Below are 14607 nucleotides of genomic sequence, written 5' to 3' on the forward strand. Positions count from 1 at the left end.
TGACCCCAAACACCCTCCTTCCATGACACGCTCACTAACTATGAAGATACAAAGCACGCCCGTTCATCAATATTTCTTTAGGATATTAAAACGTAAGTATCAGGAGAGCCAAGTGCAATTGTTAGTCCAAGTCTTACTCTCAGTTTTACCAACAAGGATGATGAGATCAAGTCAAACGATTTGTCTAAATTTCCCTCACACACACACTCATTCTATTAGTCAGGCCAGCTGGCTCAGTGGCAGAGAGTCTGCCTGCCAACGCAGGAGATGCAGGAGACGCAAGTTCAATCCCTGGGTCAGGAAGACCCCTGAAGGAGGAAATGGCAACCCACCCCAGTATTCTTGCCTGGGAAATCCCCATGGACAGCAGAGCCTGGCGGGCTATAGTCCACAGGGTCGAAAAGAGTTGGACACAACTGAACACCTGAATACGCATGCATAAAGGAAGGATCGTTTCATTAAAGGAATATCTTTAAAGAATGTTAAAGAACAATGACAAAAAAAGGAACAAAGTATCTGGTTACCCCTTTGCATACTCACACAGTATTAGGTTAATACAGTCACAGCTTACTGGGATTTTTTAAATTACTTATTATTATTATTTTCTAATCAAGGTGCATCTTCCTTGTTTTTATTCACTTTTCGGCCACCTGTGCAGCATGTGGAACTCCCCCAACCGTGCTGAACGGTTGTTGAACACATGTTGCCTGCAGTGGGAGCTTGGAGTCTTAACCACTGGAAAACCAGGGAAGTCTGACATAGTTATTTTACTGTATTTTACTTTATTGCACTTTATAGATACTGCATTTTTTACTAATTGAAGGTTTGAGCTTCCCAAGTGGTGAGAGTGGTAAGCAACCTACCTGCCAATGCAGGAGATATTAGAGACGAGGGTTCAATCCCTGAGTCAAGAAGATCCCCTGGAGGAGAGCAGGGGAACCCCCTCCAGTGTTCTTGCCTGCAGAATCCCATGGACAGAGGAGCCTGGCGAGCTAGTCTGTGGAGTCCCACAGAGTCACACATGGCTGAAGTGACTTAGCACTCATGCAGAGATGCTGCATTCTTTACCAAATGAATGTCTGTGGCAACCTTGCATTGAGCAAGTCTACTGGCATCAGCTTTCCAACAGCAGCTGTGGCAACCTTGCATTGAGCAAGTCTACTGGCATCAGCTTTCCAACAGCAGCTGCTCACTTCATGACTCTGTGACACATTTTGCTAATTCTCCCAATATTTCAAACATTTCATCATGACTATATTTGTTATGGTGATCTGAGATCAGTGATCTTTGATATTACTACTAAGGATTCACTGAAAGCTCAGAAGATGGTTAACATTTTTGAGCAATACAGTATTTTTAAATTAAGAACGTATATGGTTCCTTTCAATGTTATTGCACACTTAATAGCACACTGCAGTGTAAACATAGCCTTTTTGTGCACCGGGAAACCAAACATTCATGTGACTCGCTTTATTGTGATACTCACTTTATTGCAGATGTCTGAAGCACAAGAGCTCTGCCATCTGCCCACAATACTATGAAGATGTTAGTACTGCTAAGTTAGGTTCAGTTGCTCAGTCACGTCTGACTCTTTGTGACCCCATGGACTGTAGCACGCCAGGCTTCCCTGTCCATCACCAACTCCCGTCAAACTCAGGTCCATTGAGTCGGTGATGCCATCCAATCATCTCATCCTCTGTCATCCCCTTCTCTTCCCACCTTCAATCTTGCCCAGCATCAGGGTCTTTTCAAATGAGTTAGTTCTTCGCATCAGGTGGCCAAAGTATTGGAGTTTCAGCTTCAGCATCAGTCCTTCCAATGAATATTCAGGACTGATTTCCTTTAGGATGGAAGAGCTGGAGCTCCTTGCAGTCCAAGAGACTTTCAAGAGTCTTCTCCAACACCACAGTTCAGAAGCAAAGTGCATATTAAATTAAGCAAGCCAAATACCTCACAGCCATCTTGCTTCTGTCAACACCTATCATCTTTTATGCAATGAAAACAGGGTAACTGCAAATTCAAGGGGTGGAGTCAATTCTCTTACACTGAAGACAGATTTACGAAGTTCTAGTTTCAAAGTATGGATGTGTGAGAGTTGGACTATAAAGAAAGCTGAGCGCCGAAGAATTGATGCTTTTGAACTGTGGTGTTGGAGAAGACTCTTGAGAGTCCTTTGGACTGCAAGGAGATCCAACCAGTCCATTCTGAAGGAGATCAGTCCTGGGCGTTCATTGGAGGGACTGATGTTGAGGCTGAAACTCCAATACTTTGGCCACCTGATGCGAAGAGCTGACTCACTGGAAAAGACCCTGATTCCGGGGAAGACTGAGGGCAGGAGAAGGGGACGACAGAGGATGAGATGGTTGGATGGCGTCATCGACTCAACGGACATGGGTCTGGGTGGATTCCAGGAGATGGTGATGGACAGGGAGGCCTGGCGTGCTGCGATTCATGGGGTTGCAAAGAGTCAGACACGACTGAGCGACTGAACTGAACTGAAAGGGGAACATGTCCCCCTGGGCTGAAAGGAATCAATGTAAAAGTGAAGACGCTCTTACCTCCATCTGCAAAGCCTCCGCAAGTCCCCTGAGGGCGAACTTGGATGAAGAGTATGCTGTGTAACCAAACAGGCCCAGCTGCCCGGCCTGGGAAGACACGAAGACGACCCTGCCCATGCGGCGTTCCTTCATGGTGGCGATCACTGCCCGGCTGGGGTACACGCTGCCCAGGTAGTTGATGCTCATCAGCCTCTGCAGGGAACAAAGAGGCCTGGAGCCTGAGCAGGGCGCACGCCACGGGCACCCGCCTCGGGTCACCAGTGCGCCCGCGCCCCTCAGGTACCCTGCCCCAAGTCACCGGCGCGCCCCTGGGGTACCCCACCCCAAGTCACCAGCGCGCCCCTCGGGCACCCGCCCCGGGTCACCAGTGCGCCCGCGCCCCTCAGGTACCCAGCCCCAAGTCACCAGCGCGCTCCTCGGGCACCCGCCCCGGGTCACCAGTGCGCCCGCGCCCCTCGTGTACCCCGCCCCGAGTCACCAGAGCACCCTTCGGGCACCTGCCCCGGGTCACCAGTGCGCCCCACAGGCACCTGCCCCGGGTCACCGGCACGCCCCTCGGGCACCCGCCCCGAGCTGGAGCCCGGGTTACCGGGCGCTCAGCGGAGCTGCTGAACAAACAGGAACTGAAGGGTCCCGGAAGTGATCGTGACAAACAGGGCTCCCTGCCGGGGGCCTGTTTCTTTGCTTTCTCTCTCCCTCTTTTTTGCTGCCATACAGTTGCTTCACAATGTCGCTGTTTCTACTGTACAAGAGAGGGAATCAGCTCCGTGCAAAGGACATCCCGCCCCTCTGGGTCATCACAGAGCGCCGAGCTCACTCCCTGGCCTCCAGCCTCCCACTCCTCGTTTACACAGGGCGGTGCGCGCACACGTCAGTCTCAACCTCCCAGTTCACGCCCCTCCCTGTGTCCGCCCGTGGGAGCCTATTTCAATCTCCTGTTTCACTCTAACCTCACGTTCTCACGACAGCACTTAGGTCTTTGCTGAAGCCTGGACAAAATGAGTCTTCTCCTTAGAAAAGGACACTGCACGGTGCTGGTAATCCTTTTGAGAGACACTGTGAGCGAAGAGCTTCTAAATATTTCCTGCCCTGTTAGTTCTAAGTGACGGAGAGACCACAGAGGCCAGGACAGCGGTTAAGAGCGCCGACTGCGGGCCGGGCTCTACCAGTCGCGCCTGTTTGCTGATGAACAGCAAAGCTGGACACTCTGCTTAATTCCTCCGGGAAAACTGGGTTCACACGGTGTGATCTCACAGGCCTGCGCCAAGGACTGAAAGAGGAAGCAGAAGGCAGGCCCCCTCCCCGCCCCCCCGCAGTAACTACCCAGGGCCTGTGGGCTCTGGTGACCGGGGAGGACACGCACGGGTACCAAGGGTCTCCTTTGCCCTCGTCCCGGGAACTCTGAAAAACTTTTACACTTTCAACCTGAAAGTCTCATGATACTGTATTACAATGCTTCTACAGTAAAAGTCTTATAAAAAACTAGGTCTATCACCATGTGCAATATAAAGCAGAAAAAATAATAGAGGCTCCCAGGTGAAACCCCTGCCTCCTGCGTGTTCTGCTGAGCTATCAGGGAAGCCCTCCAGGTGGCGCTAGAGGCAAAGCACCCGCCGCAACGCAGGCGACTAGGAGACAGGGTTGGATCCCTGGGCCGGGAAGATCCCCCTGGAGGAGGGCATGGGAACCCACTCCAGTATTCCTGCCTGGAGAATCCCGTGGACAGAGGAGCCTGGCGGGCTCTAGTCCGTGGGGTCGTGAAGAGTCAGATGTGACTGAAGCAACTTAGCAGGCACACACTACATCTATTAAAGAAATTAAAGTTAAAACCTTCCACAAAGAAAATCTCAGGCTTCACTGGTGAATTCTACCACGCATTTAAGGAAAAATTCTAACAGAAAACTGAAAAGGAGGGACTATTCTTCTACTGATACTATGAGGCCAAAAAGTAACACAAAACCAAAAAGTAACATTACAAAACGCTACAGCTAATATCCCTCAAGAACACAGAAAGGATAACACATCCTGACCAAAGGAGGTTTATCCCAGGAACACAAGGCTGGAAACATCTGGAAATTAGTCAGTGTAATTCACCATATTAACACGCTATTTGACGATGAAAAGAACGCTATGGTCACCCAGCAGAGGCAGGAAAAGCACCTGAGAAAATTAAACACCCATTTCATACAAAAACTCTCAGCAAAGTAGGATAAACTGCTAAACTTGGTAAAGGGCATCTACCAAAAATAAACAAACAAAACCAAAGCTAACATCATACTTAAGAGTACAAGACTAACTGCTTTCTCCCTAAAGTCAGGAACAAGACAAAAATGTCCACTTTGGCCACTTCTAGTCAACACTGCACTGGAAGTTCCAGCCCATGGAATAAGCGTATCTAGAGAGCAATGCAAGAGGGAAGACTTGCAGATGACAAGATCTTGGATACAGAAAGTCCAGTGAACACTAGAATTAATAGTTTAGTTCAGCAACACTGCACAATCGATGCACAAAAATCAATTGTAGTTTTTTCTACATGAGCAATGAAAACTCAAGAAATTGAAATAAAAAAACCACTTACACTAACATCAAAAAATATAAAATACTGGAAAACAATATGCAAGCTCCACACACTGAAAATTACAAAACAAGACTGAGATAATTTTGCTAAAAAACTTAAATAAATGGAGATATATATTATGTTATATGGGTTAGAAGACCAAATATCGTTAAGATGTCAGTTTCCCTCACATGTATCTATAATGTCAGTGCAATCCCAGTCAAAACTAACTCCTACTGGGGCTTCCCTGGTGTTCCAATGGTTAAGAACCCGCCTTGCAATGCAGGGACGTGGGTTTGATCCCTGCTCAGGGAATTAAGATCCCATATGCTGTGAAGCGCCTGAGCCCACGAGCCGCAACTAGAGGGAAGCCCGAATGACACCACTGCTAGGATAGAGCAATGAGCAGTCCGTGTGCAGAGGTGCTGGTGTGGAGGTGATGTGGGGCGGGGCGGGGGGGTGCCAAAGAAATGGACTGTAACTGCTTTTTCAAACAAAGTGAGAGAGACAGAGGGAAGGAGACAGCGTGGTGGGAGACAGGCTGAGAATAAACGAGTTTTTTTAAAAGATTAGATTCAGGCATTTTTTAAATATTGCAGCATACTTCATATTCTATACGTGTGTTTTATTTCTTCCTTCATCTCACCCGTTTTGTGTTTTCTCCTCGTCACTGACACCCACCCGCAGCTGCATGAACTTTTTTTTTAATGCCACACCACAAGGCAGGCAGCATCTTAGTCCCCTGGCGGGCTTGAACCCATGAGCCCCGCAGCAGAAGCACAGAGTCTTAACCAGGACTGCCAGGGCAGGCCCGCACAGTCACCCGGTCTTATGTGCTTAGCTCCTGCTGCTCTTGCTCAGTTATGACCCCCACAGATCTTTGACTCTGAGCTCCAGACCTCCGTTAGACACAGATGCAGGTACCCTCCCTCTCTGCCCTGGACAGACCCTGCTCCCCGGCGCCCGGCTGCACGGCTGTGTATTTACGTGCTGCAACCACACAGATCCTTGCACACCGGTCCTCTTCACCGTCCATGGTCGACCGAGGAGTCCGCTGACCTCCCTTCGTATCATCTTCCACACACAGGCACACACACTCACAGTCCTCTCACACCAGCCACCTCTGAACTCTTTCCCCTCATCCCTTCATGCCTAGACTACAGCTACTTCCTTCAAGCTGTTGAGATGATCTTCAAAATCTCCCTGTCAATACCTAGAGATAAAGGCATATAGGTCAAGACATCTATCTTTTGATTCCCCTCCCCTTTGGCTGTGCTGAGTGGCATGTAGAATGTTAGATCCCAGACCAGGGATTGAACCCACAGCCCCTGCCTCAGAAGGCAGAGTCGTAACCACTGGACCACCAGGAAGTCCTGACCCAACAGCTATCTTTTCTGCTGAGCTGATAAAGAAGCCTTACAATACCAGAGTCCCAGCTAAGGCATCACTCTGCTTCTGCCTCTGCTGGACTTGCCCAGCTTGACGTGAAATCACAGAGTTCACAGTGCTTTCCCCCAGCCTGCCAGAGCAGGACGTCTGAACTGCTACTCTGGGAATCTCCTCTTCAACAAAAGCGGGTGCGCTCTAACTTCACTGAGAACATCATCCAAAGCCCATCACCAGCACGAAGGCTCTAGAGACCAGCAAGAGAGAGACAGCTGGCACGACATCAAACGAAGAAAACACTCTAACTTCACCAAGAAGATCATTCAAAGCCCATCACCACTGTGAAGGCTCTACAGACCAGCAAGAGACAGCTGGCGCAACATCAAACGAAGAAAAACATGCTATGTATACACTTAAGAAGGATTTCAAGTCTGTTGTGTACTTCTTTGGCTGACATTTTTAAAAAACAAACAAAAATATGATGCATTGTCTTTTTCTCTTGGCTTGAGAATGCCAGAGTCTGCTCTTCAACTTTTTTTGGTTTTCATTTTTAAAAACACTGATACTTGACAAGAAAATCCAGCATCTCTTGGCTTACAAAGAGCTCTGTTGATAAAATGACCTCAGTAAGTCAATACTAACCTGTGTCAGGTTGGAGGCTGCATTCCCATTTTACAGCTGAGGAAGCCAAGGTCCAGCGGCCTGAGTAAACTTCTAAGGCTGGATGGTCACTGGGACTAAAACCCTGTCCAGCCTTCCTGTAGTTTGCTGAAGCTTCTGTTGAACTGGAATGCATTTCACCTACTTCATTCATAAAGTTTTAGCCATGAACTAGTTCCCCGTTCACCCCGCTCCAGTAGTCTGGCCTGGACGGACGAGCCTGGTGGGCTGCAGCCCATGGGGTCCCGAAGAGTCGGACCCAACTGAGCGACTTCACTTTCACTTTTCACTTTCACGCACTGGAGAAGGCAATGGCAGCCCACTCCAGTGTTCTTGCCTGGAGAATCCCAGGGACGGGGGAGCCTGGTGGGCTGCCATCTATGGGTCGCACAGAGTCAGACACGACTGAAGCAACTTAGCAGCAGCAGCAGCAGTTCTCCCTTCTAATGTATGGGCCACCACAGTGAGAAAAGAAACAAATTTTTACTTACTTCAAAAGTACTAACTTCAAGATCTTCAAATTTCCCTGAAAGTGACATTCCTGCACAGTTTACAAGCATGTCCACCGGGCCCAGCTTCTCCTGCGCCTGGAAGTTTATCAAATTGGGCATCGAGGAAGAGAAACAAAGATGCCGTGAGTAGCCCATCAAGCCAGTAAATAAAATCTATAAAACTATCAGACCTACAGGGAAGATATGCCAACTCCAAGCCACACATCAAACCGGCAAGGACCAATCAAAAGGCGAGTGGATTAACTTCAACTGACCCAACCTCTTACTTGTTTTATGACGTTCTCTACTTGGCTATAGTCTTGAGATACATCAACTGATATACAAAGCACCACCTGTTAGAAAGAGAAAAAAATGATCAAAGCTATGCAGGGCTTCAAAAGAACTGTCTTTAAAAATTAAAGGCACATTTTTCCAGTAGATAAGGAGCGCAATTTGGATGTTCCGATTGCAGGGCTTGAAACCTGATGACAATGCAATCAGGAGAGGCAAATGGGGGTGGGAGGGCAGGCCTTCCAGTGGTTCAGCAGTAGAAGACTCCGCCCACAACGCAGGGGATGCAGGAGACAGGGGTTCGATCCCTGGGTCTGGAAGATTCCCTGGAGGAGGGCACGGCAACCCATTCCCAGTGTTCTTGCTTGGAGAAGCCCATGGACAGAGGAGCCTGGGGGGCTACAGAGCGGGACATGACTGAAGCAACTCAGCCTGCACACATGGGCAATTTTTGGCAGGGGGAAAAAAAACTGTTAACAAACTACCACGGAAAAAATGTCGCCAGGGCCCTGCTTATGCTTCGCAGAGAAACAGGCCAGCTCTGGGAAGGGAGGCCGCCCTGGGACCCTCCTGCACGCCCTAGCCCTGAGGACATTCCCCTTCCTGGACGTGCAAGTCAAGGACTTTCCACAGGACCTGAGGCTTCTGCCGGGTGAAGAGCGGGGCTAACGAGAGGGAGAGGGAGCGGACACGGCGTCAGCGAGACTGGCCTTCACTGGACGCTCCAGATCCGTGTTCCAGATGATGCCCCTTCTCTACTAGAGCTCACAGGGACAGGAAAACAAAACAACGAAACTGGGGGGACCCACCGAGCTGGCGGCTTTCCAATGTCTGTGGGCTTCAGAGAAGGGGGTACAGACGGAGGCCCCGGTACTAGAGAAAAAACCCCCCACACACAAAGAGAGGTAGATGAGGACATCGGCTTGCAGCACAGAATGCAAAGGAAGAAAAATGCAAACAGCCAATAAAAGAGAACTGATTCAATAAACTCTGGGGTACCCAGGATTACGCCACAGCTGTTTTAAGAGACGAGGCAGATTTATCTGACTGATGTGCAAAGTTCTCTTTGCTTCACCACCTTAGCATCTTAACATTACTGACTCAATGGACATGAGTTCGAGCAAACTCTGGAAGATGGTGAAGGACAGGGAAGCCTGGCATGCTGCAGTCCAGCAGTCCACGGGGTCACAAAGAGTTGGACGTGACTTAGCGACTTAACAACAAAAACAACCAAGTTCTCTAACGTATTTCTGGAGAGAAAAAATGAGGCAATTCAAACCGCAGTGAGACACCGTTTAAAACCCATCAGAAAAGCGAAAATTACAAAGTCTGTTAATACCAAGTATTGGCAAGGAGTCACTAGGGGCAGGAGTGTAACCATTTTGGTGATGCATGCACTCAACTCAACAATTTCATTTCTAGGTGTATTCCATCCTTGTACAAAGTACACAGAGATGAACTTTAGCAACAGCAAGAAAGAAAGCAAACTGAAAAAAAAAATGGAGACAACCTAAATACCCACCCACAGTAGAGCTGATGGAGGACAGTCTGCACAGACAAGAGAAGTCTAGACAGAGAGCTGATGGATGGAGGACAGTCTACACAGACAAGAGAACTCTAGACAGAGAGCTGATGGACGGAGGACAGTCTACACAGACGAGAGAACTCTAGACAGAGAGCTGATGGACGGAGAACAGTCTACACAGACAAGAGAACTCTAGACAGAGAGCTGATGGATGGAGGACAGTCTACACAGACAAAAGAACTCTAGACAGAGAGCTGATGGACGGAGAACAGTCTACACAGACAAGACACTCTAGACAGAGAGCTGATGGATGGAGGACAGTCTACACAGACAAGAGAACTCTAGAAAGAGAGCTGATGGATGGAGGACAGTCTACACAGACAAGAGAACTCTAGACAGAGAGCTGATGGACGGAGAACAGTCTACACAGACAAGACACTCTAGACAGAGAGCTGATGGATGGAGGACAGTCTACACAGACAAGAGAACTCTAGAAAGAGAGCTGATGGATGGAGGACAGTCTACACAGACAAGAGAACTCTAGAAAGAGAGCTGATGGATGGAGGATAGTCTACACAGACAAGACACTCTAGACAGAGAGCTGATGGATGGAGGAGAGTCTACATATAGAAGAAAACTCTAGACAGCATAAAAAAAAATGAACGATTACTTCATGCAGCAACTGAGGGATTTTACCAACAATATCAGGTGAAGAGATCAAGTTGCCTAAGAATACACAAAGAATGATGTTGTATAAACTTAGAGAAAATAGGCTAGTGATTGCCGAGGGTCAGGAGGGGCTGGAAGAGAAGAAGGACTGACTGCTAAAGAACATGGACCTCCTTTACGGGAGGATGAGAGTGTTCCATGACTGAACGTGGCAATAACTGTAACTCTGTGGATATGCTAAAACCCACTGAACTGCACACCTTAAATCAGTGAGCTAAACGGTATGTGAAATTCTATCTCAACAAAGCTATCAAAATAAGAATGATGCCATAAAGTTCAAAAAGAAGCAGAAGTAAACACTCTTCTTAGGGTGACATGCACTTATGGTCAAATTACTAAAACAAAAAACAATGGAAGGGAGCTCCCTGGTGGTCCGGTGGTTAAGACTTTCAATGCAGGGGCGAGGGGTTGATCCCTGGTCAGGGAACTAAAGTTCTACATGCTACGTGGCACAGCCAAAAAACTAAAAAACAAAAGAAAAAAACTATGAAAATCAAGTTGGGGGTTACCTCTAGGAATGAGACAGAAGGATAAGGCTGATGTGGGCAAACAGAGGAGATTTCAGGACCCCCAACCTAGAAAATGCCATTTCTTAAGTTGGGTGATGAGTGTGTGGCTATTAATTTATCATTATGTTTTAGCCTAAAATATATATTGTATACATACACATGCCATTGCATTCATCAAAAAATTGCATAATCAAAAAATATTTTTAATACCTCCTTCCCCTTATGTTAATTTGAATAAATAACTGAAATGAGATCATTTTCTAGGAAAGCATTCTGTAATTGGATCACTTGAATTTGTGTATGTGTGTTAGAGGATATGCATTGCTTTGGTAATAACCTGAAATCCAAAATAATTCAAACAATTTCACCATTTTAAAAACAATGTAATTAGGAACAGTTGACATGTTTTCATGGGAAATAGATGGGGAAACAGTGGAAACAGTGTCAGACTTTATTTTTTGGGGCTCCAAAATCACTGCAGATGGTGACTGCAGCCATGAAATTAAAAGACGCTTACTCCTTGGAAGGAAAGTTATGACCAACCTAGATAGCATATTCAAAAGCAGAGACATTACTTTGCCAACAAAGGTTCGTCTAGTCAAGGTTATGGTTTTTCCTGTGGTCATGTATGGATGTGAGAGTTGGACCGTGAAGAAAGCTGAGTGCCGAAGAATTGATGCTTTTGAACTGTGGTGTTGGAGAAGACTCTTGAGAGTCCCTTGGACTGCAAGGAGATCCAACCAGTCTATTCTGAAGGAGACCAGCCCTGGGATTTCTTTGGAAGGAATGAGGCTAAAGCTGAAACTCCAGTACTTTGGCCACCTCATGCGAAGAGTTGACTCACTGGAAAAGACTCTGATGCTGGGAGGGATTGGGGGCAGGAGGAGAAGGGGATGACAGAGGATGAGATGGCTGGATGGCATCACTGACTCGATGGATGTGAGTCTGAGTGAACTCCTGGAGTTGGTGATGGACAGGGAGGCCTGGCATGCTGCGATTCATGGGGTCACAAAGAGTCGGACATGACTGAGCGACTGAACTGAACTGAACTGCTTTCAACAAACTATTCACAGATGAAGTCATGGTCTTTTCCTTTGCACACCTGTCCTGATTAGACAGAAAATACATCATGAGCACAGTGACTTTACCTGTTTATCATTAATAGAGTGTTTTTCGATTTCTTTCTTTGCCTGCAACAGCTTGTCCTGAAAGCAACAGAGAACGATTAGTTCTGGTGATGGTCTACTTGTCCATTTGTTTGTTTAAAAGGAGAGAAAAAGCAATTTTTTTTAAATCAAGGATTTGTTAAATGCCAGAAAGCACACGGGACAGCACCTGTGTGCAGAGCTGCGGACCACACGGCTATAAAGTAGGCTAAGCTGTGACAACGGGATGCGAGGTTTTACATTCACCGCAGAGAAAGATAATTAAAAAAATTAATGAATCTCAAGTCCCAGTCATCAGTATTAATTGCTAAGGGTCTCCCATCAATTCTAATAAATGTTTTCATTTGTCATTACGGAGATATGAAACATATTCCCAAACTGAAGGGTATGTGTGATTTCATGGCATAATGATTTCCTGCAAGATCATCTAAAGAGTCCCTCCTCCACCAAAAAAGCAAATAAAGTAAAAATCACTTGTGAGATGGAAGAGGTAAACCTATGCTTGCCTATTTCCAAAAATACTCTGAGGACAAGCAAAACTGTCCGGTAATTAAGTAATTCTCCCAAGGTCTCAATGGTGCTTGTTTTAGTCTTTTTCAAGAATCAGAGATCCATTTACAGCGCCTCCATTTGCTATCAGTGCTAGAATTTAAATACAGCATGACAGCAGAGAAGACAAAAGGAGCAGGGAGTCCTTTCAAAAGACGTGGAGGTTTTCTATACAAGAACGTGCCTGTAATAAAACCATATTATTCTATTAATAGAGAGGGACAGCATCTGACTTTGCCAGCGTCGGAGTTTAAAATCACACTAGAGTAATGGCCTTGGTGCGAGAAGGCTCATTCACCCCCAGCAATGCCAGGGGCCACGGAAAGCCTGGGAGGCCCTGACACGCGGGCCTGCCCTGCCTCCCGTTTCCTGTGTCTTCTGTACAACCTCAGCACTGGACACATCTCACAGGATGCCGTTCCACCACAGCCGGGTTTTCAGTCGAGGAAGGTGGTTTTGATGCCACAGCAGATGCGCTGTTAGGAGTCCAGGGACAAACAAAAGGGAGCTAATTCTGCCTTTCTTCATTTTTAAAGAGATGATGGCTGCCCGAGCCTGATCTGCACGGTCCCCGGGGACCCTGTGGCCGGCCATCCCCCAGGGGCACTGCCCAGCTGTGTGCCCCCCTGCTCAGCCCCAGGGCAGCTACCACCCCGCCACCCTCCCTGTTCACCGGTGAATCAAACCCCATCAACGACGCTGTGCTGCACTTGCCCCTCGGTCCATCGTCCTCCCTTCATTTCTAAAGCCAACAGAGATGTCCCGAGCGCCCACTGTGACCGAGCTCAAGCCCAAGCCAGAAGGCCCACCGTGGTCCCCCCACCTGGGGAGCAGGAGGACGCAGGACTATCGGGGAGAACAGAGCGCCCTGCCCTGGGCCCTGGCAAGGAAAACAGACACTGAACAGAAAAGGAAAACAGATCTGGTGCTGACGTGGCACAGAAAAACCCGTGTTCTGTGGAACTGCTGGGGAGGAGGGAGATTTCCCCTGTGCAGTTTGGGTCTCACTACAGATGGAGATTACATCAGAAGCAAATTACAGAGAAACGCCTACAGTCATCCTTCAGGACTCAGATCGGCCCTCCAACACTGCTGTCCGTGGCTCCAGGCAGGGGGCTGGTTGCCTACGGCCAGGGGTGCACCTAAGTCTCTGCTTCTCCGAGGTCTGCAGTCTCTGCAATGTTGCCTCAGAGTTTCTGGCCCTGAATAAATATCTGTGGAGCTAACTTGACTTCAACCAGGAAGTTTTTGCCTGGAACACAAATAACCAGTCAGATGGTAAAGAATCCACCTGCAATGCGGGAGACCTGGGTTCGATCCCTGGGTCGGGAAGATCCCCTGGAGGAGGGCATGGCAGGCCTCTCCTGTATTCCTACCTGGAGAATCCCATGGACAGAGGAGCCTGGTGGGCCACAGTCCACGGGGTTGCAAAGAGTTGGACACCACTGAGCACAGCACAGGAATCATAGCTCCAAGCAGAGACGAGGTTGAACAGTGCGAGGCTCGCACGGCCTCTGTGACTCACATCATGCTGACTCAGTACCTAAGAACCTAACTGGAAGACTTACCTCATTCCGTGCAACCAGAGTTATAAAGGCTCCTTGTTTATAGCACTCAATAGCAATGCACTTTCCGATGCCACTGGAGCCTCCTGTAACCTAAAAGCAGAAATGAAGAAATTTTAGCACTTGAAACTTCCCTTCTGTAGTAAATTTAAAAAACCTATGACCGGGGGCGGGCGGGGGAGCTTCCCGGGTGGTCCGAGGTGAAGAACCCGCCACATGTAAAATAAATAGCCTATGGGAATTTGCCGTCTGACGCAGGGAACTCAAACCCGGGCTCTGGAAGGACCGAGAGGGGGCGGGGTCAAGAGGGCGGGGACGTGGGTTCCCTACGGCTGATTCACGCTGACGTTTGGCAGAAGCCAACACAATACTGTAAAGCAATTACACTTCCATTAAAAGTAAATAAATACTAACAATAAAGAAAGAATTTATTGTTTGCAAGGCAGGGGAGGCAGTTTGATCCCTGGTTGGGGAACTAAGATCCCAAACGCCCCGGGACAACGAAGCCTGCACCTCGCAACTAAGACCCAACGTAAACAAATAGAACAACTATGAGGGGCTCCAAAATCTAACCTACAGGAGCTAAATCTTCAGCTGCTGTAGCATCGTCATCCCAGACAG

At 48.0% G+C, this 14607-nt stretch overlaps 1 protein-coding gene across 4 annotated transcripts in view; it reads right to left on the reverse strand.

Moving 5' to 3' along the window:
- Positions 1-14607, reverse strand: part of KDSR (3-ketodihydrosphingosine reductase) — a 42348-nt gene that overhangs the window by 22292 nt on the left and 5449 nt on the right. For 3 of the 4 annotated variants that reach the window (XM_086373719.1, XM_086373720.1, XM_086373721.1), the window contains exons 2-6: positions 13990-14079; positions 11855-11911; positions 7940-8005; positions 7653-7748; positions 2559-2750 (exon numbers count right to left, since the gene is read on the reverse strand). In XM_086373719.1, the coding sequence (XP_086229845.1) occupies positions 2559-2750; positions 7653-7748; positions 7940-8005; positions 11855-11911; positions 13990-14079 (501 nt within the window). Of the gene's footprint in view, positions 1-2558; positions 2751-7143; positions 7287-7652; positions 7749-7939; positions 8006-11854; positions 11912-13989; positions 14080-14607 lie in introns of those variants that run through there. The other variant, XM_086373722.1, reaches the window with a different exon arrangement.

The sequence above is a fragment of the Bos grunniens genome, chromosome 24, assembly GCF_055505025.1.
Source record: "Bos grunniens cultivar Pamir isolate PY7600 chromosome 24, Bosgru_T2T1.0, whole genome shotgun sequence".
NCBI lineage: Eukaryota > Metazoa > Chordata > Mammalia > Artiodactyla > Bovidae > Bos > Bos grunniens.